The sequence below is a fragment of the Saccostrea echinata genome, unplaced genomic scaffold (genome assembly GCF_033153115.1).
Source record: "Saccostrea echinata isolate AGI-Se365-2 ecotype Australia unplaced genomic scaffold, CSIRO_AGI_Sech_v1 ptg000037l, whole genome shotgun sequence".
Classification (NCBI taxonomy): Eukaryota; Metazoa; Mollusca; class Bivalvia; order Ostreida; family Ostreidae; genus Saccostrea; species Saccostrea echinata.
In genome coordinates, this window is record NW_026889786.1 from 301,352 (window position 1) to 329,291 (window position 27,940).

At 32.9% G+C, this 27,940-nt stretch overlaps 1 protein-coding gene across 2 annotated transcripts; it reads left to right on the top strand.

Annotated features, from left to right (window-relative positions):
• The first annotated feature begins 34 nt into the window (after positions 1-34).
• LOC133200114 (uncharacterized) lies at positions 35-27,912 on the top strand. Of its 2 annotated transcripts, none has more exons than XM_061335859.1 (17): positions 35-257; positions 2,731-2,903; positions 14,320-14,462; positions 14,580-14,690; positions 14,883-14,996; positions 17,032-17,103; positions 18,009-18,101; positions 18,205-18,360; positions 18,675-18,791; positions 19,100-19,162; positions 19,882-20,041; positions 21,641-21,923; positions 22,215-22,375; positions 22,493-22,543; positions 24,393-24,440; positions 25,241-25,426; positions 25,839-27,912. In XM_061335859.1, the coding sequence occupies exons 1-17, from the start codon at positions 136-138 to the stop codon at positions 25,874-25,876; spliced, it is 2,091 nt and encodes a 696-aa protein (XP_061191843.1). In that variant the 5' UTR covers positions 35-135; the 3' UTR covers positions 25,877-27,912. The 2 variants fall into 2 exon arrangements, with proteins under 2 accessions (XP_061191843.1, XP_061191842.1); XM_061335858.1 differs by lacking the exons at positions 35-257; positions 2,731-2,903 and adding exons at positions 4,043-4,315; positions 12,612-12,757.
• The last annotated feature ends 28 nt before the right edge of the window (positions 27,913-27,940 follow it).

Genomic DNA, 27,940 nt, shown 5'->3' on the forward strand with positions numbered 1-27,940 from the left:
ATATTTATAGTACAATCTAATCAGCAATTGAACAACTTCCTGTTTGTAAAAAGTTTCCCAAAAAACTTGTCAAAGTTGAAGAAGTTGTTACCAAATCAATATAGAGAAGTGTATAATGAAAACATAGATTTCAAGATGAAGCCCGGAAGTAATGGTCACATTCAGAGAGAGGATATCATGATGAACCTCCTCGACGATTCATCGGAGACTGATGAGCTTCAGCTACCTCCTCTTAAAGGGAAGAAACAAGTTCGAAGGTAAAAGAAATGTTGTAATTGATTTTTTAACACGTTTTAATTACATGCACAATATATATATATATATTTTAAGTTGAGTAGAATCTACATTAGCTGTACGTGCAAATTAAGTCGACCTATTAACGTACCTGTAAACCAGACCAATATGGGATGGGAATGTGAAGACACCTCGGCCCATAGACATTTAGGCCCAATAACACCTCGCCCTAGACGGGTCGGCCCAAGACTTAAAGGGTTTTTATCACGTATCAAAATTTCTTTAAAATGAACCATTTTTATATTCTTAAAACATATAATTATCGTTTCATTATGAAATTATTTTGAAAACGGTTGTAGTAAGATGATAAAATGCCCGTAATATAGTACTCGAAGTAAAAATCTCCACTAATTAGATACTGGTCACATAGTACTGAAACGTCATAGGTGTCGATGGTAAATTGGAACTTGTAAAGCTTATCGTAAGAAAAACTATGTTGAATAGATTTTTATGTTAAGTAAATAGACTACACAACATGGCCGGTTCAAAATTTTGACATCAACCATATTTCTTTGGTTATAGACGGTCAATCTTTTAAGTATGAACATCTAGCAGGGAAATATTACCAGAAAATAAGCCGATAATTGGAGAGGTCACTGAAGATGAAGCCATTGACAACTCGGGACTTCGACTAAAATAAAATAGAACGAATCACTAAAGCTTAACTTCATAAACATTTATAAATATGGGAATTTTAAATTCTCCTTCTGAATTATTTCAATTTATTATATATAAATAAATTCCTGTATATCTTCTGTCTGTTCCAGCAGTGAATATCATGTACTCAAAATGACACTTCTTCAATGGCACCGTACGCCATTAAGAAGTTCACAACATTCCTACTAAATTCTGTGCGACTTTTAAAAAATGCGTGTTGATCATTTATTTATTTCAAAAAAGGTATCTTTTCATTAAAACATTTTATAGTACAGAAAAAAATCGTGATCGGGCAAAACGATTGTTCTGAATGGAGATAAACGCCCTCGCGTTTGCAGAAAAAGCCCCCCCCCCCTTCATCTCTTGACCAAGTCCAGGAAATGTGGGAGAAAAAATCTTCCTAAAATCTTTCTTGTGCACATTTGTGCATCATAAAGCCACAAATTATACCTTACTAGCTGTCAGTTATCCAATTATCACTTAATTTTTTTCTAACAGGTTTAACAGACGCAACAAATGAGCCCTTTTGTATGGGTACCCCTTTTGTATAACAATATTAGTACTTTGCTTGACCAGGATTGACACCTATGACGTCAGAGCAATGGCGCATAACATTGGCGATCAAAATATGCATGTTGAGAAATTTAAACTTTGAATCGCTGAATCATCAAAAATATTAATTTTCTAGCAAAGAATTTTAAATATATGATTTTAATAACATGTAAACTTTGTCATATCAAAAAATTTTGAGACGTGATAAAAATCCTTTAAGACAGATCGGCCCAATCCAAAATTGGTATAGATTTTGTACATTTCCAATGTGCAACTTGCATATGTTCATTGAAAAAAATTAAATGAATAATCAAGGTTTTAATTAATAACCATAAAAAGACTTTCCACCTGTAAACTGATGATAATTGAGGAAAGTGAAGACAGTGAAACTGCACATCCTTTTGAGTCTAGGTCTCTGTCTCAAGTGAGTGTCATTGGTGACAATGATGGGTTAATTACGAGCAGGCTTAATAAAAATACTGTGAGACATGATAACTGATATGATCTGATTTTAGAGGTTGGAGAAATGAAACAATTATCATACCCCCCCCCCCCCCTTGATTTTGTTTTTAAAAAAATAGATTGTTAAAAAAGAATTGTCTTGAAATTTAGTTTTTAGTTTTACTTAAGTTTTTATACATGTATTGGGCATTTTTAAGGGTGATGGAAAGAGCACAAAACATGTTAATGCAAAAATTAGCAATTAATTTTGCAAAAAACATACTGAAATATAAGTTTTGAATAAAATCAATGGCAAAATTAACAGACTTTGTTGCAAAAGGAAGATCACTGATGCAAATCCAACTGTCATTAACTGAAATGTTGCTAGATGGCATGCAAAAAAGAAAAAGTTGTAGGGGATAATATTATACCCTGTACTGGAACCATTGTGTCCATTCCTCTGTATGTCTGAAGACTCAAGGCTAAGCTATAAAGCAATTAGATTTATTGTCAGCTTATTTCAAGGGGTTTCCAAAACAAATTTACAGATGTTAATTCCTGTCATGTTGATTTTTTAAGAATAAATTTGCACTTTTTTTTAAATCTCTTCATTTCTGCATCTTTTCTACACCATGTTGGGGAAAATTTTCTGCAACTGCATACACATGTTCATCAGTAAGATCTCTACAAACTTATTTTTAGAAAAAAAAAAGAATTTTGATGCCTTAATTGTCATTTAATATTATCAATTATAACTGACAATAAAATTCATACTGTACCTTCCAGGAAGAGGATCCCTTATGCTGCCTCCACCTCTCCTGGTGGTGGTGTCTGTAACTTGTGGCAGTTCATCAAAATGCTGGTTTTCTTGTTACTGGTGTGCTCAGTGACAGTGATGGGTTTCATCACAGTTTGGCTTTCCAATCAAGTGAATGACCTTCAGCAACAGTTAAGTCAAGGTAAATAAATCACTGAGTTAAGCTGTTCGGGGAAGGACAGACTGATTGATTAATTTAAAACATGTTGTTTGCAGGAAATTTAATGTATTGTTGTTTAGTGTTTTCACAAACTTGAAAACCAAAGGTCATTATGACCCTTTGAAATAAATAATGATTGATAAAAATGATTGATTGTTGTTTAATGTCCCTCTCAAGAATTTTTGAAGGAGAATTTTAGAGGGTCAAAATGCATTTTGATAGCTATTTTCTTATATATATTAATTTCTAAATGTTTAAAAAATTGAAGAAAAAGTGATTGCGTTTTGGCCATATTTACACATTTTACAAGTTCAGCCATTTTGAAAAACTGTTAGTTGAAGACTTGAGGTCAAATCTTTAAAATTAACCTTCTTTCATTTTCTGAATTAATAGTACTAGGTACATGTGGAACCACACAGTTTACCTTCCCTTTGGTTAAAAGAACATGTATCCATCTTATTGTTTACTTTTATCCATGCTGAATTTTTTTTCTTCAAATTTTAGGATCATCCAATGATATGTCATATCATGCTTTCTTTTTTTCTGTGCAGTAATCCCTCTGTTCTCTGATGAAAAAATGCTTCAAATCCACAGGCAGAAGGAAGTAATTTCAGGTTTTTTGGGTGGATGGGGTGGTTACCAAACATATCCTTTTTTAATTTTTAATTTTTTTGGGGGGGGGGGGGGGGCTACCAAGGAAAAATTCCATGACAAGGGGAAAAAAGATCATCAGCCATTATTATTGAGGGAGGAAAAGCATAAATTAGCTTCAATTTATTTTAGGGGGGCACTACAGAGGAAAAATTCCATGACAAGGGGAAAAAAAGATCATCAGCCATTATTATTGAGGGAGGAAAAGCATATGATAAAGTAGCTATCTTTTCTATAATAAACTATATATGGGCCAAATATTGGAGCAATACTTTGATTCTTCACTATGTGTACATATACTCCGGTGATTTTAATCACATTCAGGATAATGCTCCATCAAGATCTTGCTTTCGTTGAAAAAATTATCAGGACTCGATATTTTTATGCACGTGAAAGGGGAGGAGTATTTGAAGAACGAGTTATTATGGTTTTGATGCTTTACTTGTACGACTTAATATGTATTTGTAACTTCCGGGTTTTCGTTCGATAGAACATAAATCGATTGAAATTTCTCTAGGCCTATGTCTTCTTTTTTAAAGTCCTATGTTGGACCCCCAGGGAAATTTAGACGTTGGTTTCAAACCATCGAAGAAAATGAAAAAGCGTCGAGAACTTGACGCTTTAGTTGGAAGTGGTAAAACTCGTCGTAAGACGAAAAATGGACACGAACTTTTGCGCACTGAATCTGATTCCTCTGAAGTGGATGAATTTTTAATAACAGATCGGAAGAATTTAATGAGACAGTGAGTTTTCAACACAAGACATGCCATTATATCATTACTTGTTTGAAATGAGATCAGGCATTTTCTAGTGATATGGTTCATAATTTTGCATATTTTTAAAGTTGTGACTTAATTAAAATATGATTAATTTAAAGTAGGTGTGAAGAATATTATTTATTAAGGAGACTCTCATGCACTTCAAGATACAGCGGCGTCGGCAAGTATTTCACATTGGGGAGGCGAAGTGGATCGAAAAGGGGGTTGATCCTAACTAACTTTTTGTGACATGAACTAAATAATGAAAAATTCTGCCAAAATCTAGATATTTTTCCATTTAAGTTAATAGCTTAGAGGTATATCCTGATTAAAAAAGAACAATTAAATTTGCAACAACAATCAAAAAAAAAGCTTTATGTGCATGTTTTAAGATACATATGCTATAAATAAAACAAAACTGGGTCATTTTTAAATAGCAAGGAGATAGTTTGTTTGAATTTGGATTTTTGGGAGTTGAACTATGTTCAATCTCCCTTGGTCATCACGGGCTTTCTAAGCACAGTAATTTGTATTGATTATATAGTGGCCGTCCGTGGGGCTTCTGTGTCGACCAATTTACTCCTGTGATATTCAATGTAAACTTGCATAAACGTCCGCCATAAAATAGTCCATTTTCTGAATTTATCTAACTTTGATAAATGACATGAAACTAAATGCAATTGAATTTCATTTAACTTAATTTGAATACTATATTTTGATTAAATTAAAATTGGTCTATACAGAACTAAAAAAAAATGTTGAAAATTGTCGTCACGAACCTCCCTTGCAGCACACACAGCGGCACCTATAAACAATGAAATGGAAGTATTAACGACAACTCTGCACATGTAACTATATGACTGCGCGAAACCTCTTTGCATTGACTAACGCGTGGTAAAAATTATTTCACAATCAATATTATACCTATTTTTTAGCCATAAATATTCGAAGTTTTCAACAATATTTATTTGGTAATACAATAAACATCAAAAGAATAAACAAATTACATGTTCATTGATTTGGATATAAATGTACAATTGTTCATTTAATATTGAATCCTAATACGTTTAACATCGAAGAGGAAGAAAATCGAAGAGAAGGTGATTAACGTAAACAGAAAGGTGAAACTTAAAGATAAATTACCAGAGTAAGCTTTTTGAGTTTTCAAGTTGTTTTCATGCTGTGGCATAAAATTTATAAGCATTTCACATATATGAAATTCTTGATAAAATAAGTCGGAACAGCCGAGTCAGGCATTTGAACTACATGTACATGTAAATTTTAAGTGGGAAAACAACAAATTATAACCGTTTACGTTAGATTCGTATAACAAACTGAAACTGCTTTTTTATTGTTATTTTTCAAACTTCCAAACAATTAATAGTCATGTGAAGAAGGAAATAAACCATGGCAAAATCTCGCAAATATTTCACCTATACTTCTAAGTACATTAGGACAGAATACAACTGTAAAGTCTACACAACTGTAAATGAATTTACCGTGCAGTGATTTTCAGGGCAGAGTTGTCAAAATTTTTGAATCACTGTCAGACATTTGGTATGACAAAGTCAAATGATCTGTTAGACTGGACAAAGTTTTGTCAGACATGAATCTTATTTTGTACGCTGAATCGCTGATAAAGGGAAAAAATAATAGCACTAAAATAAGATGTCTTTTAAAATTTATGATATTCGCTCTCACAAAAAATCCAATCTTATGATACAGAGTCTCTAATCAGAGACCTGCTTTAACAATTTTGATCGACAATCGGCACCATACGTGCGTTTTCGGCGTTTTGTGGCCCTTACCTAGGCACAGCGTTTTAGAAATTTGCATCACGTTCAATGTTTCAATTAAAGGGTCGTTTGGACCACAGTTTTCTTGTACGTTATCGGTCCAGAAAATTCCTTTCCGACCTTGCCGACAAGACTGAGTGTTTTTGACCACTCTGCAGATAAGAATTACTTATAAAGAAAGAAGTAAATTTGTGACAATTTCAGATGACATTAATTTTTAATCTTAGATTTCATGAATTTATCAACATTTAGTGGGTCACGTGTACAACACTAGTATTGAACTTGAAAAACGTGTGTTACATTAATTAATGCATTTCAACATGTCTGTATATAAAAGTGTATTGCAGTAATACGTTATCATTAAAAGTTTCATTTGATTTTATTAATAAAACAATTAAAATGAATGAATACATGCGTGTGCGGACACAATGGCTTATTAAGACCAGTGATCGATGTGTGAGAGAGATCGATCCTCATTATTACAACAGTTTTATTTCTTGCAGTAGCTCGTTAAACTACATCTGATTTTTAAAAAATCAAAACAGATTCAAGTCGATCGTTTTAATTCATTGAAAGTTTGAAAAACTTGTCCAGCTCAGCTGTATAGTATACCTGAAATTCAATTACACTGAAATTTGTATCAAATCAAAATCACAAATAGTAAATGTCACTCGCGTTGCACAGTTGTTCAAATCGTTTGCTCTAGAGATTCAAAGTAATGTGTTTATCATTACGTCGTGGGTTCGAATCCCACTGCGGTATGCATTTAGAAACGGACCCTTCGGATGAGACCGTATAAATCGAGATTCCATTTCGCAGGAGATGCTGGCACCAATAAAAAAAAAATCCCTCACTGCTCAATGGTTTTGTGTGTCCTGTATAGGTAAAACTTTGCAGCCCTAGCCTCCATTGGCAAGTGGTAGTGTCTATTTATGAGTAAAAATTCTCGAAGAGATGTAAAACAAACAAAGAAAAGGCAAAGTATTCAGAGATACTTACTTTTATATAGAAATTTCTTCGCATGAAATTAAAAATTATGGGATGTTAAAAAAATACATAATGATTGAGTTATAAAGAAAAAAAAACATTTTGATAGAAAAATTAAATACAAAAATTCTATAAAAATTAATTATTGTGTCCGAAAAGAACCAGTTATACCCAAAAGATAATATCAACTGCTTGTTCCAATCAGAGGAAAAAAAATGACGATTTAGTGTCTGGTGATGGTAACATTGAAAATAAAAAGTGCCAGTTGGTTGTTGGCACCAAGGATCTTCTACATATTCAGAAGAGAGTAGGGAGGGCGTCGTGCTTCAGATGCTTTCATAGGTATTTGAAATAAATTATCAATGCTCGAAAAATTAAAGAAAGGAGCCCAGAAGATAAAGATTTTATTTTCAGAAATTGGGACGAGCTGTATCAGCATGTCCATTAATATTTTGCTGATTCATATATTACATCCAAATGACTTGAAAAGTTACGCTTGTTTTGAGAGAACTTTGCTGCAATAGAACCATTAGAATGCAAGCCATTCAAAGTTGTGTTGATTCAGTTTGCTTAACAAATTAAGACCGCGGAACAATTTGGGTGGGTACAATTTGACACGGACGTCCAAGAAAACATTGGATTGAAATTCTAGTTTGAAATTCATTTTCAATCCACCTCAGCTACGCAAGAACATACGATGTTACTGATTGACCAAGAAGACAAATAATTTCAATTTTGGAATAGTTTGAAATTTATATAAATCAGAATTTTCTGTCCAGTGTATTTAAAGAAATATAAATGGACAAATATTTGATTTCTGTATGGTATGTGTATGTGTGTGCTGGGAGGGAGGCGGCCTGAACGATCTTGGAATAAATATGAAAATTTTCTTTTAAATTGACAACCCCTCCCTGCTTTTGTTTATCAAACAGTTTTCAGTGAAGACAAAACTAAAAAAAAAGCTTTTGTCATCCTAGAAATAAATATATTCTATCATGTGAAGGCATGATCTGACTCGACAATTTTTGACCCCCCCCCCTTCTAGAATCAAATGGCCGTTCCCTGAAAAAGTAATCCCCGTCTTCTTTTACTTTTACGTATCCTTAAAATTATATGCTAAAGTAGTCATAAATATGAATGTCAAACAACATGTATTTGGGAATTGAAATTATTTGTCTTTCGGATCATACATTCACACTTTAGGTTTGAAAACAGCTCAGGTGGATTGAAAATGAATTTCAAACTAGAATTTTAATCCAATGTTTTCTCGGACGTCCATGTTGATTGTACCTGCCCATTTCATTGTCTCTCTTTAAACATTATGATTGTAACAGATGAAAATTTAAATAACGTAAGCTGCATATTTCTAATTTCGCCAGTTAATGTTCTGCGCTCTTATATTATATGGATCCTATGCATGTGAAATTGGCTAAAAATGAATTTTGGATATTTAATAAATGAAATAAATTAGATTTAAGTTGAATGTATGTGCACAGGAAAAAAATCTTCATAATTGCAAAACATTGTTGTTAATATTGTGTAGATTTAGAGACCCCTAAGAGTTTGATATCGCCATATTAATTTATGCGGACACATTTTTTTCATGACAGGCACGTAGCATCGGGGAGGGGAGAGGGGTCTGCCCCCCCCCCCCCCACACTTTTTTCCAAACATGAAATTTTATAAAATTTTAATATTGTAAATGTTCATTGAAAGTCCGCCCCCCCCCCCCCCCGTTTGTTGCAGAATATTCAAATAAGGGTGATGTAGTAGTGTATGAGTAAAATTTGATACTGAAAGAAGTTTAAGACCTATCCCCACACCCAGAAAAATAGAATTTTCGAGCCCCCCCCTTTCAAAAACGATGCTACGTCCCTGCATGGGAATATTAAGTGGTAAAAGTTTTTGAAAATCTGAATAAGAACAGCACGGTTAAAGTCATTAAAGTTACTCAGGTGAGTTTTGTGGCACATGATCTTCGTTATTCAAATGTTTTTGAAATTATTTCTAATGTTTGGTGTTGTACATGTATCTCTGTCAAATCTGCAATAGTTGACTTATATCTAAAGCATGAAAAAATGTTCCGACACTATAGCTCCTTTACTTCCTATTAAATCTTTCACATTACTATGTTCAACTCCCATGAGTACTTTCAGTACTTTGATTTTGAAAGGTTAATGACGAGGTAAAGATTAAAATACATATAATTTTCTATAATTGTATAATATTATTGTTACTTGCTGAAAGGAAGCATAATTATGAAATTTAAAATGAACAGGGGAATTATACCTCCATCTTTGAAATGCAGAAATACGTTTGACATTATTAAAAAAAAATCAACTGAAGTTGTTTTAAAAGTAATTTACCCAGTATTTTAGTATTTTGCTTTAATTTAATAGCTTACAACTTCGATTCATCAAAGATTTCAGAACACTGATCGACCGATTGGTGAGACAATGAACAGGCCTGTTATATGCAGGGGAAGGTGTCAGGAAGTGGGGGAGGGGCTCCATTTTTTTCCACACTTTCTCCACTTGTTTTCTGAGAATAGTCTTTTTGCTCAAGTTTTGATTATGTAAAAATTCATTCATTTAGACGCTGCTTGTCCGCCCTTCTTTCATACACACTTTTTGTTGCTGTTATAGGGAACGACTTTACTTTACCGGTCCCCAGAAAAACGCGCTAAAATATAGTGTCGCCGTAGGCGACTTCAATATATATGAGATCGCATGAGCGATCGAAAAAAATAAAAAATATGAGGTTTTAAGCCTTTTTGGCTCCAAATTCGAATTCTACGGTTAAAAGTTTAGTTTAAAACTTCGTTTTTAAACGAAGTTTTTAACCTCGTTTTCTGAAAAAAAGTAATAAATGTTGTTTATTCAGTGAAAAGAAGACAAAAAATAATTGTGAACGAAGCGCGTGCGGCGCATGCTTAGTGCCGTTTCTTTCGTATTTAGCCATTTTTTTCATGTAAACAAACCAACGAGATGTCGTTGAAGCTGAATTAAGATCTTGCAAAAAATACAGATGCAACTGAATTTCTTAATTAATCTAAAAGAACAAGACACTAACCCTAATCTCTCGGGTGGTATGCGAGGACTAACCCAAATCTCCCAGGCGGATGCTAGACCATGTTAGACTAACCCATGTGCGAGGACTAACCCTAATCTCTCGGATATATGCGAGACTAACCCTAATCAGTCGAAAACTTATGCAAGGACTAACCCTAATCTTTCAGGTGGGTGCAAGGCTAACCCTAACCAGTCGAAAAATGTGCAAAACTAACCCTAATCAGTTGAGTGACGTAAATCTTACGTCATAGTGCAATGAGCGTGCGGATCTTGCGGATCTGGGGACCGGTAAAGTAAAGGGCGAATTTGTTGCATCTAAACTAGTTCAGGTTTTGGTTTAAGGTTTAAAACTAGTTTTTAAACTGGTTATAAGTTTCGATCCGGTTTACCTTGGTAAAACAAATGAACAGTTTATACAAGATGGCATCTAAAAGATGCATGCATGATTAATTATATTAATATTAATCATGTTAATTGGAAATTTAAAGCGGAAATAATGCTGCTGATGAAAAAAAGAGATAGAATAGCAAGAATTTTATGACGTTTTTCATGTGTATTTACAATGTAGGAACCTTAAAATACCGTTTACTACAGACTTTAAACATATCAGATATGTTAAAAATAAGGCGACCATACTTTATCCAAAAATGGAAATATGAAGAGCTAGAACATATTAACCAAATTACACATGCAAATAAAGTTAAAATCTTTTTCTTTATAAAAGATTCCAAGAAATTATAGTTTTTTCTTCCTTGTTTATCTTACTTAAAATGCAGTATTTATATTTATAATGCCTCAAAGATTCATCAAATGATCAATTTCCACATTTTTAACACATGGAAATATAAAAACTCAGGTATTTATAATACATGTACTACTCTTTAGATTTCAAACAATAAAACCGTCTTTACAGTAAGTTCTACAATTTACCATACATGTTAAAAGTTTGTCCAAATGATTCAAAACTTATTTTTGAAAAGGAAAATTTAACATTTTCTGTTCATTATCATTGAACAAACACCATTACAACATGCAGCATTTATCTATTCTCTGAAGCCTTCTATAAAACATCAGAATGTGGCATTAAAGTCAAAAAGAGTTGTTTGTCCTCGAAAAAACAATCATTTATAACTTTTTTCTTTATTAAAATAGTCACCACCTTTCATCACCGCCATACTGGAATACTTCCCGCTCTTTCGTAAACCGAATAAACCACCATCGGAGGTGGTTTGGTTGGTTTAACGAACTGGTTTCAGTTACAGCAGAAACAAATAGAAAACCGGTTCTGGGTTTAAACTAGTTTAAAACCAGTTTGTGGAACAAATGAACAGTTTACAAAACTGGTTCAAAACTAAAACCAGTTTTTGAGAAACAAATTCGCCCAAAGTCTACCCAACATAGAATTTCCAAAAACGTTGCTAGCTATGGGATTGAAGAAAAATTCGTTGCAAACTTGCTAGTAGCGATGGATACCATGATTATTGTTTACACATGCCAGGTACAGGTACATCCCAATTTGCGTCTTTGTAAACAAACAATTGATAAATAGCTTTTACACTTTGCCGCTCCATTGACCACAGATTGCCGTTATTGTTGCTGCTCCATTGACCACAGATATCGCCATTACAAATTTTGTTATTCTGTATTTCTCATTTAAAATTAATTTTTTGGGGGGCAAAATTATTGGGGCGCGCCCCTTTGCCGACGCCCTTGAGATAATCATGCATTAGGCCTACGTGAGCATGTTTACATACAAATATACTATGGACATTTGACACTTCTGGCAAATATGTTAACTTTCAAAACACCTATGCTTTTGTTTAATGTGTGACTTGTATTTGGTTTTATAAATGCCCATACATGTTGACTGTACCATTTTATGCGGGAATTGTACCACTTTTTTTCTCCATCTCCCACCCACCGCTTTTATTTTAAAAAAAAAATCTGCCACTTTTCTACAAAATTCATTTTTGGTTTGCATATTATTTTCTTGGGTAGCCATTTTGGAAGTCACTAAGGTACGGAATCTTCTTTGTTCATAAGATATTGAACTTGTTTATTATTTATGAATTGAACCGGGAGTACAAACATTTAAATGGATTTCAAGCGTGTGACTGAGAATGACAGATGCACAGTACTGCACATTTCTCTATGTATTACATTGATTACAAAATAGATTTTGATGATGTCCCCACTGAGAAAAAGGGAGAAATAGTATTCTAGAATCTGAATGAAAACTTTTGTATACATTGATAAAAGTATACTGGTAATAATAATTTGATCAAATTGTACATGTAATTATGGACCATATTGCTTTATTAACACCTGACAAGTTGATTTTATATCAGTATATTTCTTTTTGTTATGGACAGTAACATGAAATGTTGAAAACTCACTTTTTCATTTGAAATCTTGTTGAAACAATAGGGGCCGAGTGTCATGCTGTTCCACCTGTTTGTCTGTGTTTGGATTTTTTATGGTTGTAACATGTTTCATATTTACCGGTGCATTGTTGTACATGCATTTTCAAATGAAAGAAAGTGTTGAAAAAATCAGGGAGGAGATCAATACAGGTGATTATTTGTTCATGTTGCTGATTAATGCAGTCAGTTTTGCTGTGTTGTATTTTATTTTTAGTTATTGTATGTTGGTAATATCTTTGTGCTTTTTTAGCTCACCTGAGCCGAAGGCTCAAGTGAGCTTTTCTGATCACATTTTGTCCGTCGTCCGTCCGTCCGTCTGTAAACTTTTCACATTTTTGACTTCTTCTCAAGAACCACTGGGCCAATTTTGACCAAACTTGGTACAAAGCATCCTTGGGTGAAGGGGAATTTAAATTGTTAAAATGAAGGGCCAAGTCCCCTCACAAGGGGAGGTAATCAAGAGAAGACAAAAATAGGGTGGGGTCATTAAAAAATCTTCTTCTCAAGAACCACAGGGCCAGTAAAGCTGAAACTTATATGGAAGCATCCTGGGGTAGTGTAGATTCTAAATTGTTCAAATCATGACCCCCGGGGGTAGGGCGGGGCCACAATGTGGAATCAATGTTTTACATTGAAATATATAGGAAAAATCTTTAAAAATCTTCTTCTCAAGAACCACAGGGCCAGAAAAGCTGAAACTAATGTGGAAGCATCCTGGGGTAGTGTAGATTCTAAATTTTTAAAATCATGACCCCCGGGGGTAGGGCGGGGCCACAATAGGGAATCCAAGTTTTACATTGAAATATATAGAAAAAATCTTTAAAAATCTTCTTCTCAAGAACCACTGGGCCAGAAAAGCTGAAACTAATGTGGAAGCATCTTGGGGTAGTGTAGATTCTAAATTGTTAAAATCATGACCCCCGGGAGTAGGGCGGGGCCACAATGGGGAATCCAAGTTTTACATTGAAATATATAGAAAAAATCTTTAAAAATCTTCTTCTCAAGAACCATTGGGCCAGAAAAGCTGAAACTAATGTGGAAGCATCTTGGGGTAGTGTAGATTCTAAATTGTTAAAATCATGACCCCCGGGGGTAGGGCGGGACCACAATGGGGAATCCAAGTTTTACATTGAAATATATAGAAACAATCTTTAAAAATCTTCTTCACAAGAACCACTGGGCCAGAAAAGCTGAAACTAATGTAGAAGTATCCTGGGGTAGTGTAGATTCTAAATTGTTAAAATCATGACCCTTGGGATAGGATGGGACCACAATAGGTGTATTACATGGGGGAAAGTCTGGTGAAGAACAGCAGGGCCAAAGTTACTCAGGTGAGCGTTGTGGCCCATGGGCCTCTTGTATATATTATTAATTGGACAAAATTTGTTTCTTTTTATAAATTTTCAAATGCCAATTCTTGGTTTTTTTTTTAATGTGAATTTTTTTATGTAAGATTGTATTTATATACTTCAGTGTTTCATTCTGATAATGTGAGAATGAAGAGGGGTGGGGGAAGGGATCTAAAATGATTGGAAATACCATAAGGGATTGTAAAACAAAGTTCAAAGGAATGTGATCAGTTTTATACATGTAATTGTAAAATTTGATATGAATAGATAATTGTTACAACTTTTTAAATTGAATTTGATATTCTTTGTACAGAAATTTATTGTTTAGGAAGAAAGGTTGAGTTTCTGAATTTTGTTTTACAGTGAAAGGACATAGTCTACAAACCACTATGGAGGACTTACAACAACAAATTCAGAATGATATAAAAAAGGCACTAGTCAACATCACCAAAAGCCCTCAAGAAATAGAAGCCATTAAACAGCGCATGATCACACTCACTAGTAAAGTAAGGTCTACAGTCATTTTATTTTTGTTTTACCACATGTAGATTAATTGCTGAATAATTGCACTTAGAATAAATAATTGTTTTTACTTCATTTTTGTCTCAATAAAAAACAATTAGATGGACACATTGAGCACAGCTGTTGCAGCAGTTGGAAATAGTCAACCAGGCAGTAAACAGATAGTAAATGAAGTTAATACACTTACCACACAAGTTCCAGTCATATCAAAAGTAAGTTAAGCAGTACTTTGTTTTATGTTGTTATTTAAGTTTTTTTCCTTAAAATTTTCGAGCTATTGTACATGGTTTACTTGTGAAAATACATGTAGAGTATTTTATATTCATATTCCAGTTAACTATTTGCCTTTTCCTGATGTAACATTCAATTCAAGAAGAGTACTTGATCTTTGAATTTTTTTTTAGACTGTTGCTAATTTAGGAGTTGATGTCAAGACGATGAAGTCAACAGTGGATGACTTGATAAACTTCAAGAAAAATGTTGAAAAAGAGTTAGCAGAAATAAAACTTCACGAGGAGGTATGTTGTGTATCCAAACAATCTTTTTGTTTGTCTTTTAAGAAGTATTTTTTCTAGCAAAATACTAATTTTAATTTTTTTAGGTCACCTGAGTCACTCAGGTGACCTATTGCTATCTCTTTTTGTCCGTCGTCGTGCGTTGTCCGTCAGTCGTAAACTTTTGAACATTTTCAGCTTCTTCTCTGGAACCAGTGAACCAATTTCAACCAATTTTGGCATATAGCATCTATGGGTGAAGGGGAACAAAAATTATGAAATTCGTGGCCCCTGCCCCCCTGGGGCCTGAGGGGTGGGGCCAAAACCATCAAAATTAATGCACTCTTTAAAAATCTTCTTCTTTACTCCTGGACATCAAGCAGTCAAACTGTTGGCATGATTGTAATAAGCATTGAGCCCTCTACCAAAATTGTGAAATTCATGACTCCAGGGTCAGGGGTTCTGGTCCTAGGGCAGGGCTATATAGATCATATAGTGAAAGTGCATTATTTCTTTGAAAATCTTCTTCTCTACTCCTGGGTATTATTGAAACAAATTGAATTCATAGTTATGATAAGCAAGAGTGACTCTACCAAAATTGTGAAATTCATAGCCCCAGGGTCAGGGGTTCTGGTGCTAGGGCGGGGCTATATAGATCATATAGTGAAAGTGCATTATTTCTTTGAAAATCTTCTTCTCTTCTCCTGGGTATTATTTAAACAAATACATGGTTATGTTAAGCAAGGATGCATTTTCCAAAATTGTGAATTTCGTGACCCCTGGATCAGAGGTTCTGATGTTAGGGCGGGCCTCTATTTATTATATAGTGAAAATGCATTAATGCTTTAAAAATCTTCTCTGCACTTGGGCATATCAGAGGCAAAAAGAGTAAAAGTTTTAATAAGGAAGGGTATTTTTACCAGATTTTTGAACATCAAGACCATTTGGTCAAGTGTTCTAGTCCAGGTCAGGGCTCTATTAATTTGTATTCTACTGAGAGGAGTTATTCCCCTTTGCCATTTACTTGTGATAATTAATCACTGTAAATAATGTACTTGAAAGGTTAATAGAATAAGAGAATTATGCAAGAATTTTTAATTGTATAATACAAAAAGTACTTTCATAGTTTTAATGATCAGGTAGACTTGTCTTATTAAGGTTTTCCATCCCTAATAGGACCTAATTCTCTATCCTTAAATATCAATCACGTATATAATACTCTGATATTAATTCAAAAAACTTTACAGTAGAAAAGGATTTACCAAGTGAAAGTTTCAAAAATGTAATTAACTAAGCAGTATTTAATTAATAGAAATTGTTGAAGTCTATGGAGACAAGTGATTTTTTTAAATAAAAATTCAAATAATAAGAGTATCAATAAATACTGTGGTGGAAAGATGCTTTAAATCATTAGAAATAGAATGACAATTGAAAACAATTATTTTACCGTATATTTTTTTTAAAATTGATTTTTATTACTTAAAAAAAGAGGGAGATAACTCTTCAACAAAGGTCAAGTCATAAATTAGGACACGTTCCATTCTTACATGCTAATAGTAATAAATGGAGATTATGTCTAAATATACTGAGTATTCCACCCGTACACATTTGTTATGTATTCAAATTCATTGAATCTGAGGCTATTAAAGATGGAATACCAGTACCTTAAATGTTCATCAAAGACCAAGGATCTTACTCAGGCCAATGTAAGAGATTTCCACAAGGAATTAAAAGAGTACAGAAGCACTGATAGTTTGTTAATATACTCTCTGGTGAGAGTGATAAATGGGGAACAGTTTAGAACCTAATTTATGAACTGTTAATGAATACTAGACTAATTATTTTGTTGATCCTGAACACCCTATTTTTCTTGCTTTTGGGCAACAAAGCTTCACCTTTCAGTTCATTTTATACTCTATGGATCCTCTAAATTGTTGTGTTATACTCAGGTGACCGTTAAGGCCCTTGGGCCTCTTGTTTCAAAATGTGTTGTGTCTGAATTTACATATATGGTAAATATATTTACTATGATTACTCTAAAGCTGTACATTATTTGTAGCCTGCTAGTGGTGGGCAGGAATCTGGTGGCAGAGAGTCGTCACATGTTGACCTTAATACAGATATATCATCTGTAAGTTTTACTAATGAGTAGGGATGCACAATTTTTTTTTTTTTTTGTATACTGGTATATCATGATTTTTTTATTGTGCAATATGTATCGTGATATGGATACTAAAATACCGGTATTTAGTATTTAATTACAAATTACGGAAATAATTATTTCGTTCAAACGTTTGATTCACACTTAACAGAATTGCAAAAAATATAAAACAGTAAAACAACGACATCTAAGCATCCAAACATGCTCTGTTAATAAATAGATAAAAAAGAAATAGGTGCAATTAGGTTTTTCACTATATATTTGTTAGAAAAAAAAATTTGGAAATTCTTTTGAAATCATAGTAAAAAGTGCTTATAAAAATATCATGATATTAATTATCTTGATATTTTTTTGAAAAATCGTGATACAAAATTTTTGGCGATACCCATTCCTACTATAATGAGAGGATAATTTGTAGCATTAAGTCCGTAGATGTGTTACATGTGGAGCCGTGACACATTTAACGAGTACTAATTAGAACTGGAAATGATTTGGTCATAGCTACATGTATTTAGTTATAGTTTCAAGTTAGTATACTGTTTAGCCACATAATTAGAAAATAAACTGATTGCTAAAATTTGTTTTTAAGATGTGTGAATTTTAATGTAAGAAAAGCTTATTTATTTTGAAAATTGTAGTGGTCATTGTTCTGTCGTTTGAATTTTTTTTGTCCCACACAAGCGCTCAGGAGAGGTGACTTGGAATTTTTACTACAAGTACAACTTTGTTAAAAAGATGCATAAGTTGTCATGTATAATGTGCAAAAAAAGAAAAAGAAACTATGATTGGGGGGGGGGGGGGGGCATTCTAAATGATTGTTAGTAAACTTGTAAGCATGCTTTTTGCAGGTATATCTTTTTTCTTCTTTCTTGCAGAAAATACAAAAACTAGGAGATATGATTCAGATAGTCAATAACTCTTTATGGTCTGAGCTGCCTAAAATTCAGTCCAAGCTGTCAAGTCATGAGGTGAGAGAGGGGGAAGAAGTTGAAATCCAGCTTCATAGAAATTGTATACTAAAAGTATTAAATATGGACAATGCCTAAATGAATTAATTATGTTGTTTTCCAGGTCTACTTACTAGCACTACAGAACATCACTGCTAAATTACAGAAAGATTTAACTTCCTTGACTGGAGACCATTCATCCATAATGAAGGACCACAAGGACATGGGTGATGGTCCAAGGGAAGGAACTGAGCAGACAAAGGTTCTCATACACCAAGTGGTTCGTAAAGTTTATCACCTGAATAAGCATCCATACTTCATATATATTCAGAGGAATTTTGCCCCATCTTTTTTTGCAGTCAAAAGCATAAAATATAAGTATGATTTATTGTAGATTTTTTTAAAAATCAAATTAGCTGAATAAGTTTAAATTTTCTGAGAAAAAGAAGGAAAAAAAAAAAGATGCAATGTATAGTGCTAGATAGAATGATACTTCTTATTCAAGTTAAAAAGAAAACCTGATATATTTTAAGGGGGAAAAATCATAAAGTCTAAATATCTTAAATTGACTTGTTAGGTTTGATAATTGTTTAGATAGAGGACATGGGTCTAGCCAATCGGACAAGTCCCTCTAAGTCCTTGGATGACTTATCACTGAAGATAGATGACATTACGGCTAGTGTTGGTACACTGAAGAGTCAGTTCAAATTGGTAAGATTACCTCAAATAAAAGTCTTAGGATTTTTTTTTCTTTTCAACTTTTATGTCTGTAAATAATAATAAAAATTGATTTGAATACATTAAATATATGTTTATTTATATACTTCACCTAATTCTGTCATTTGTATCTTACTATTACAAATTTGATAACATGTAATCAACTTTATATAATTTTAGCTGTTAAAATTATTTGAACCGTAAAAATTGTTAGATTGTTTCAAATAAAATAAAACATGTATGATAACCATCTCATTATTTATTAGTATTTCTGAAACCACTTTTTTGTACTTTATTACTAGATGAAAGAGTCCCAAAATGGCTTTGGTTTGACAGATGCTGATTCTATTAAAACAAGTTTACAGGTACATGTATTTTCAGGTCACCCGAATCACTCAGGTTACATACTGGTATCCTTTTTCGTCTGCTATAATGCATAATCTTTCGAACATTTTCAGCTGAAAGTGGGTTAAGCAATTTAAAGTAATTTTAGTTTGAAACATCTGTGGATGAAGGGGAAAGGTTGTGAATTTCATGGGGGCCAGAATTATCAAAATTCATGCAATCTTCAAAAATCTATATACTCCTGGACCTATAGCAGTCAAAGTGTTGTGATGTTTTAATGAGCACTTAGTCCACTAACAAATTGTGAAATATGTGTCCCAAGGGTGGGGCCTAAGCTATATGAGCCAATCCTTGCAAAAATACATACATGTAATACTTCAAAAATAACCTGACAATCATTTTGCAACACTTATTTTCATGTGTGGGGTAGTTTACAGTACATTAAAATGACCAAATACACCATCAGTTATTTTGTGCATATTTATTCCCAGAGTACTACTGCTTTTGTATGAATTTTATTCAATATAGGCAATAAATAGTGCAGAATAATCCCTTGCATATTGTTTTTGCTACTACATCGGTTATTCAAAATGTGAAAATATTCACATGTACAAAACATGCATATAATTCAGTATTATATATATATATATATATATATATATATATATATATATATATATATATATATATATATATATATATATATATATATTAATATGCTCTGCTTTTTCTGAATTAGGCTCTGAACCAGTCTGTTGAAGTTCTGAAGACTGACCTCCACACATTAATGAGTAAGGTAACCAAGCAGTCCAATGCAGTGACTAAACTCACCAAGACAGTAGAGGTTTTACAACATTTCTCTGCCTCACTGGACAAAGACCACAGAGATATGCTTAAAGGTGTGGAATATAATATGTATATATAATATGTATAGTCTTAATTTTAATATTGTAATATCTTGATATGAAGAACTATATTTGATATAAACTGTCAATCCTATTTTTTAGCTCTACTGGTCAGAGACCAGAAGAGCTTATGCGATAGTAAGGTGTCCGTCGTCCGTCCGTCTGTCTGTCTGTCTGTCTGTCCGTCTGTCTGTAAACAATTACTCAAAACGCTACTCCTCCTACAGTTTTGGTCCGATTTCAATATAACTTGGCACACCAGTAGACTACACTAAGATACATAATTTAGTGCATCGGTTTTTGATTTCGATGGACGGTGTTGCCATGGTTACTAAAAATAGAAATTTCTGTGAAATTCCTTTAAAACGCTACTCCTCCTACAGTTTTGGTCTGATTTCAATGTAACTTGGCACACAAGTAGACTACACTAAGATACATAATTTAGTGCATCGGTTTTTGATTTTGATGGACGGTGTTGCCATGGTTACTAAAAATAGAAATTTCTGTGAAATTCCTTTAAAACGCTACTCCTCCTACAGTTTTGGTCTGATTTCAATATAACTTGGCACACAAGTAGACTACACTAAGATACATAATTTAGTGCATCAGTTTTTGATTTCGATGGACAGTGTTGCCATGGTTACTAAAAATAGAAATTTCTGTGAAATTCCTTTAAAACGCTACTTCTCCTACAGTTTTGGTCCGATTTCAATATAACTTGGCTTACAAGTAGATTACACTAAGATACATAATTTATTGCATCGGTTTTTGAATTCAATGGACGGTGTTGCCATAGTTACTAAAAATAGAAATTTCTGTGAAATTCCTTTAAAACACTACTCCTGCTACAGTTTTAGTCTGCTTTTAATATAATTAGGCATACAAGAAGACTATACTAAGATACATAATTTATTGCATTGGTTTTTGAATTCAATGAACAGTGTTTCCATGGTTACTTAAAATAGAAATTTTTGTGAAATTTCCATTAAACGTTACTCCTCCTACAATTTTGGTCGGATTTCAATCTAATTTGGCACACAGTTAGAATACACTACAATACATAATATGTATTTCTGTTTTTTTTTTATTTGGGTGAATGGTGTTGTCATGGTTACTAAAAATAGAAATTTCCCTGAAATACTTTCAAAACGCTACTCCTCCTACAGTTTTCATTTGATTTCAGTATAACTTGGCACAGAAGTAGACTACATTAAGATACATAATTCTATTTATTGTTGCCTGTTGCAATGTTTCAAATCCAAGTGCTACTTTTCTTTTGTTATACAAACAGACCAGTAGAGCTACAGTCTCATCAGAGACTTCTGGTTAGTGGTTTTATTCATTTAATATTCTTACGGCAACACTGCATAGAAGTCTAGGAAACTGTGAATTGTAATTGTGGGAGGGAGGGATGTACATTATGTTCTTGGTTAAAAAACGGAGGAATACTATATCACTTCACAGTTTCTGTATGACAGTAGAATGGACCTTTTTCCAGCTGTTAAGATGTTGAGAGATTTCAGATCACAATGCAAAGTTTCATTTATTTTATGGTAAAATATTTAAATAGTTATTAAAAAGATTTTATTACAGGCCAGATGACAACAACTATTCCAGCTAATCATGAAATAAAAACAACAGCTACTTCCAGTGCAAAACTGCAACCAGAAGCAGTGACAACTAAAAAATTACCCATTTCAACTACTGTAGCTCCAAATCCTGATGAAAAAAAATCAGAGGGTTTGGGAAATAAGTCTCCACAGGCAATAACAGATGGACAAGTTACAGTTACATTGCCAGTAAATGAGATAGTGCTTAGTGGAGTTAACAGCACTGATGATAAAAATATCATGCTATATCACTGGGAACAAATTAGGTAAGGACATTTTTTGGTGAAATAAAGCAATGGTAAGTTTCATTTTCTGAACCTATTCAAAGCATATTGGTATTTATTATGGACTTGAGAGATTAAAAGTACCGGTAGTGATAACTTTAATTCCCAAACCTATACAAAGCATATCAGTATTGATACAGTGGTTATGTATTACACAGCATCCAATTTTCTCCCATGAATTTGTGCTTAAAATAGATAAGTGGAACTTGGAAAAGTCTATCATAGTCCTGTATACATAGATGTAGTACTTTAAACTTGTAATTCATTTCTTAGTGGGCCAACATCCTTAAAAATTACCCAACAAGATGAGGCTATAACCACAGCGACTGGCCACATTGTTGCTGGGCAATATGTGTTTGAACTTCAAGTTTGGGATGAGGAGAACCTCACCAGCAAAGCACAGTTGACTGTAGATGTCAAAGACAAGGATTCAGGTAATGGGATTAGTTTTCAGAGAAAAAAATATGAAAAGACAGATACAGATGCCAAGAAAAAAGTGGCAAAAGTGTCTCGTTTGAATTTAAGAAATACATGTAGCTAATTTTTTTTAGGAGGAGATTCTGACAAATCTACCACCAGGAGTGTATCTTCAATCCCCCCAGGTAAGAGCATACTACAAAACTCACTTCTTCCTGTACATTTATTAGCTCACCTCAGTTCTTTTGATTAAAATATGGTGTATACAGTGTGAATTTGAGGGGATAAAATAAATATTTGCAGGCATGTTGATAAAGTAAATTTAAGGTTGTTAAATTGAAACAATTAAGGCTTACAAAGATGCATATGAAGAAAATAATAAAATCTGCTTTACAGAGTTTCTGCATGAAAGTCAGGTTGCCAATGAAGCCCTTGGACATGTTTTTATATGCCCCACAAACGAAGTTTTGGGAGGTATATAGGAATCACCTTGTCCATCCATTCGTCTGTTCATGCAATCTTGTGCGGGCTATAACTTTCTAATGGAGAAACATATGAAGCTCATACTAGGTATAAAGATTGCTTATGACCCGAGGGTTTGTCATGGTCATTCCAGCAAGCTATAACTTTGACTTTGTAATGGAGAACCACTGGAAGCTCCTACTTGGAACAGATATTGCTTATGTTCCAAGTGTGTCCTGACCTTGACCTAATGTTGTTATGGCAAGTTCAATGTCAGTGGCAGAAGAAGTTTCTGATGGAGAAATATTGCATGTCCATATTTTACTGAAAGATTTCTAATGACCAGAGGATGTGTCAATTTTTTTTAACCAAGGTCTTTTTGGCAAGTTCAAGGTCACATTTACAAAATTGGAATGAGCAGTAAAAAAATTGCAGCAGGGGGTATTATTTTGTGAGCTCACTCACAGTACCTCAAGTTCAGTTTGATTTTCAAGCATCCTAATGTAATTTGTTCACATCATATCCCAACCCCCACATCCTTCTACCTCACTTTGTAGGGGCAGGGTAATTATCAGTTCTATCATTATCAATTATGGGTCTAGTATTTGAAATAAGAAAATTTATATGGGAAGAACTTAAAGGTGCTTAGACACAGATTTGAAGTTAATATTTTCTCAAATTTTCTGTATAATATCACGACTTATATATTGCAATAGCATTTCACACGAAAATATAATTAAAAACTTATTTATCTGGAAATTATTGGAACTACGAATTCCTGGACACGTTTGATTAACACATCCTTGCACTTTCATAAAATTTTATCTTTATCCTTAACATTTAAGAAAAGAAGCGATTTTGTTGTGTATTAATGAAAAACATTACATCTATAATCCAGAAAATTCAGAGTAGAAATGTGCGAAAGCAAACCTCTCACTAATATCGTCAGCCCGTGCTCAGTGTTGTGTACAGAGTTTAACAAATTGAATACATCTGTGAAATGTAAACTGTTTTTGTAAACAGGGCACAAGCTCTGTTATTGTTAATGTTTACGATTCACCGGGTGTGTTCAAATGTTAAAGTCTGCACACACCACTGAGCACGGACTGACAATACTGTGAGTGGGTTTTGCTTTTGAACATTTCTACTCTGAATTTTCCGGATTATAGTTTTAATATTTTTCATTAATACACAACAAAATTGCCACTTTTCTTAAGTATTAAGAATAAAATTAAAATTTGTGAAAGTGCAAGGATGAGTCAATCAAACGCGTTCAGAAATTTGAAGTTTCAAGAACTACGAGATGAAATAAGATTTTTATTATATTTTAGTATGAAATGCTATAGCAACATATAAGTCATGAAATTATACAGAAAATTTGAGAAAATATTAACTTTAAATCTGTGTCCAAGCACCTTTAAAAAATGTATTTTTCTCTGGCATAAAATAGCATTTCAACTAATCATTCAAACAAACTCATATAGTGTAGATATAAGATATTCAAAGTGCTTCTGTATACTTTTGTGTTGTACATGAAAGTAGAATTAACATAAATCTATATTTTCTTTGCAGCACCATTACATAAGTTTATTGATATGACCCTTGTGAAAACATACGATGGTAAGTAAAATATTTTGATTTTATGAGAAAAAAAATCTCTTTTTTTGCTTCTCCAAAGAAAACTTCAATCTAATGCATCTTTTAAGAAAATAATGCTGATCAGGAAAATTAAATAAAAATGAGGGTTTTATTTAATTTTCCAGCAGCAAAGGCCTCCCAGGTTTAAGTTCTTGGAACAAATTTATTTATAATTAATTTTATGCCTTATATTGATTAGAGTTGCATGGATGATGCATCTAATATGTTTCATTGTACCAGTCAGGCCAATATTTTCTAGAAGAATTTTCAGCCAATAGTTTCCAGAAAAATGACCAGGTTAATGTTTTTGAAACATGTTAAAGTTTTTGGGGCAGGTTAAAGTTCATCAATCTCATTCTCAAGTAGCTATAAGCCCTATGATGACTTTCTTACATAGTTGATGGATTTGCTTTGAATTCAGAATCTGACCTACATTTTCCAGATAAGTGACCATGATAAAGTTTTTGGAGCAGGTCCATTCCAAACTAACTATAAGCTGTATGGTTACAAAACATGCATGGATGATGCATCTAGGGATGCAAACTCCATAAATGCTTTGGACTTTTTGGATTTGACTCACTGTACATTTTTCAGGGTGATTAAACAGTTAAAATTTTTGAAACAGAGCCACTCCTTAGTATCCTACCCAGGCCAATCTTGCATAGATGTTGCATCTAGCAATGCTCACTACTGGAACATTCATTTGTTGTGAGATTTTGCCTTACTAATGGAAAACATTTGTTGAGTGAGCTTTGTAATTTTTGATCACATATATGTTACAGACTTAGACTTAGGTGTTCGTCGCTGGGACAAAAATGGAGATGGACTTGTTGATGCAGATGATCTTAAAGATTACATGCCTGATCCCCCCTTACCACAACAGCTTGAGAAATTTGACTTTAATCATGATGGACTGTACAGTATAGATGAACTGGCTGTAGCCCTTGGGTTTCAGCCCTGGCCTAAAGGTATAGTTCCAATTATAAAGTAAAAACAAAGTACAAATGCTTGTCATGCATTTATTGCTGTATATACATGTATTTAATTTGGAAGAAAGGAAATGCAGACATACATATAAGTATAAATAAAAAAAAAACTGAGAAAGGTTAATTAGTATCACATGTAGTGAGAGGTAAAGTAACCTTATAAAATATTCAGAGAAATTTACTGGATACATTATTACTATATAATTATAGAAGTATAAGAAAATATTCACATGCATTAACAGGGATGTGTCTTCTTTTTATGCTTGAACAGAGATAAGACCTCTTTTTACATAATTAATTGAAATATATTAATGTTAAAAATATTATTTTGCTCTATAAAAAACAGATGAGAAAAATGATTCAAAATAATACTATTAAAAGTATTTCTTTCCAGATCAGCCCCAACCTGTAGATAATGGAGAAAAACACTAGAGAATGTGTAGTGATCAGTAAGAATGTTTAACATTCCTACAAGATATTCCAGGTCTCTTGAACAAAAAGAGTTTGTGCCATGTTGTAGAGTGGGCATCAAGAATTAGTGGTTATCTGTGATAATTTTGTTTTAATTTTAAACATGTTACATCATGTTTCATCATTTTGCTTTGAATTTTTGCTAGTGTGATTGAAAGGACTGGGTAAAAATAAAATAATATAGGCCTTTAGGAAAAGGGGGGAGCAATAATTTTGCCAGTGTATAGTTTACTATTAATTGAAAATGAGGCTAATTTACAGTTGTATCCCCTCAGTAATTTCACTAGTATGTACAAATACATTAAAAAAAACAATGCTTATTTATTTGTGGGCCTCTTGAAGAACATCTGATGCCCCTCTTTTTTGCTTTTTAAGAATTTTATGTTAGGTTGTGCCCCCTGAAACTGAAATAGCTTCCTACTGCCTTTAATGAGAGAGTGTTATAGTTTTGTTTAGTAGTAAATATTAGAGTTAAAAAAAAAGAAATTAAAAAAAAAACCTCATCAGTTTGAATTCAGTGTTGATTTTTCTTACAATCATGAATACTGTAAATCAACTATAATTCGCAACAATTTTATTTGTGATTTATCAGTTTGAAATCCATCCACCGCTAAAGTTTTGTGACTGAGTAAGAAACATTGTACATAAATGGTTCATGGCAATAAATTATTCATAAGTAAAAGAATTTAGGAAAACTCTCTAATATTTCTCTCTTGCAAATATAACTCTTGGATATTTCTCATTTGCATATACAAGTTGGATTACAATATTTGTAGATTATTATATCAGGCAGTATATGGCTTAATACTTACATTTTCTAAACATTTTTGTTTTCATGAGTTTATAGGATGCACAGTCACCTGAAACCATGTCTTGTTTTATTTCATTTCTGCTTGACTTTGTTTTGAAAGAAGGAAGTTTTAATTCATTTTCCACTATTATTTACCTATTTTTTGAACACTGAAATGTATACTGAACATTTACATGTAAATATTATTTCATAAACATTGATTAACTGCAACCTAATAGACCTGTGATTCTGTTGTGCCAATGTTCACTCATACTGTGTTTTAATATATCTATTATCCATGCAAAAAAAAAAAAATGTACACCCATGAGGTTCTTGATGTTCTCTGTGTTGTGGATTCATATGTTCCAGAGCAAAACAAAAAAAAAAGATCTTAAGTGCTAGGATAAATTTTTGTACTTAGATCAGGTTTCTGAATATATAAGATTAATATGAAGACTTTTGTTGTTCAGGTAGAAAATCATTGTAAATCATCATTATACATGTCATCTTTTTTTATGCACTAGGGAATTACTTGTAGACTTTTAAAAGCATAAAACATGTATTAAAGCACATTTGCACTAAGATTACTGTTTCATTCTCACATGTCATTTTTTTTGTGTACATCATTACTCAATAGAATGCAATGCAAAGCGATATGTCTGAAAAATTGTTAGGAATAGAGTTTTCGGGATTTTCAGAAGATATCGTTACAAATGAACTATTTATTTATTCTTATGTAATAGAATAGAATTATTGTATTGTAGTGTAAGATTTGTGTTTTAGATATTACATTGTATACTTATGTTTCTGTATACTTTTTGAAAGAAACAGTACATGTACTTTGCTTTCAAAAGCTCTAGCTCCAGCTTAAAATGCCCGTTTCTAGTTTGGGGGACATTTCCCCTGCCAAATTAATCGTGGATGTCTAGTCCTTTCCATTCTAATTCATTTTTGTAATCCTATAAATATTGACATCTCATCATTATACTTCAAAGTTGTTATTCACCAAGACAAAATTCCATTTGTTGCTATGAGAATTTGTCACTTTATACTTAATATATTTACATTGAGAATATGAAACTGTAATGAATGAAAACCTTGTAATGTTTGAAAAAGGCTAAACGAAAATTATATGTTTTGTTTTTGTTTATAAAGATGTTGACTGGATCATTGTTCTATATATTGAGTAAATTCTGAATGTATGTTATCTTGTGTTTTTAGACTTTTGTTGTAGT

Bases quoted from the DNA above. Each gene is read 5' to 3' on its own strand.
- LOC133200114 (XM_061335858.1), top strand. From the start codon at position 4,116: ATGTTGGACCCCCAGGGAAATTTAGACGTTGGTTTCAAACCATCGAAG. The intron at 4,316-12,611 runs GTGAGTTTTCAA...TTGAAACAATAG, and splicing joins CGGAAGAATTTAATGAGACA to GGGCCGAGTGTCATGCTGTT. The intron at 22,376-22,492 runs GTAATGGGATTA...AATTTTTTTTAG, and splicing joins TGTCAAAGACAAGGATTCAG to GAGGAGATTCTGACAAATCT.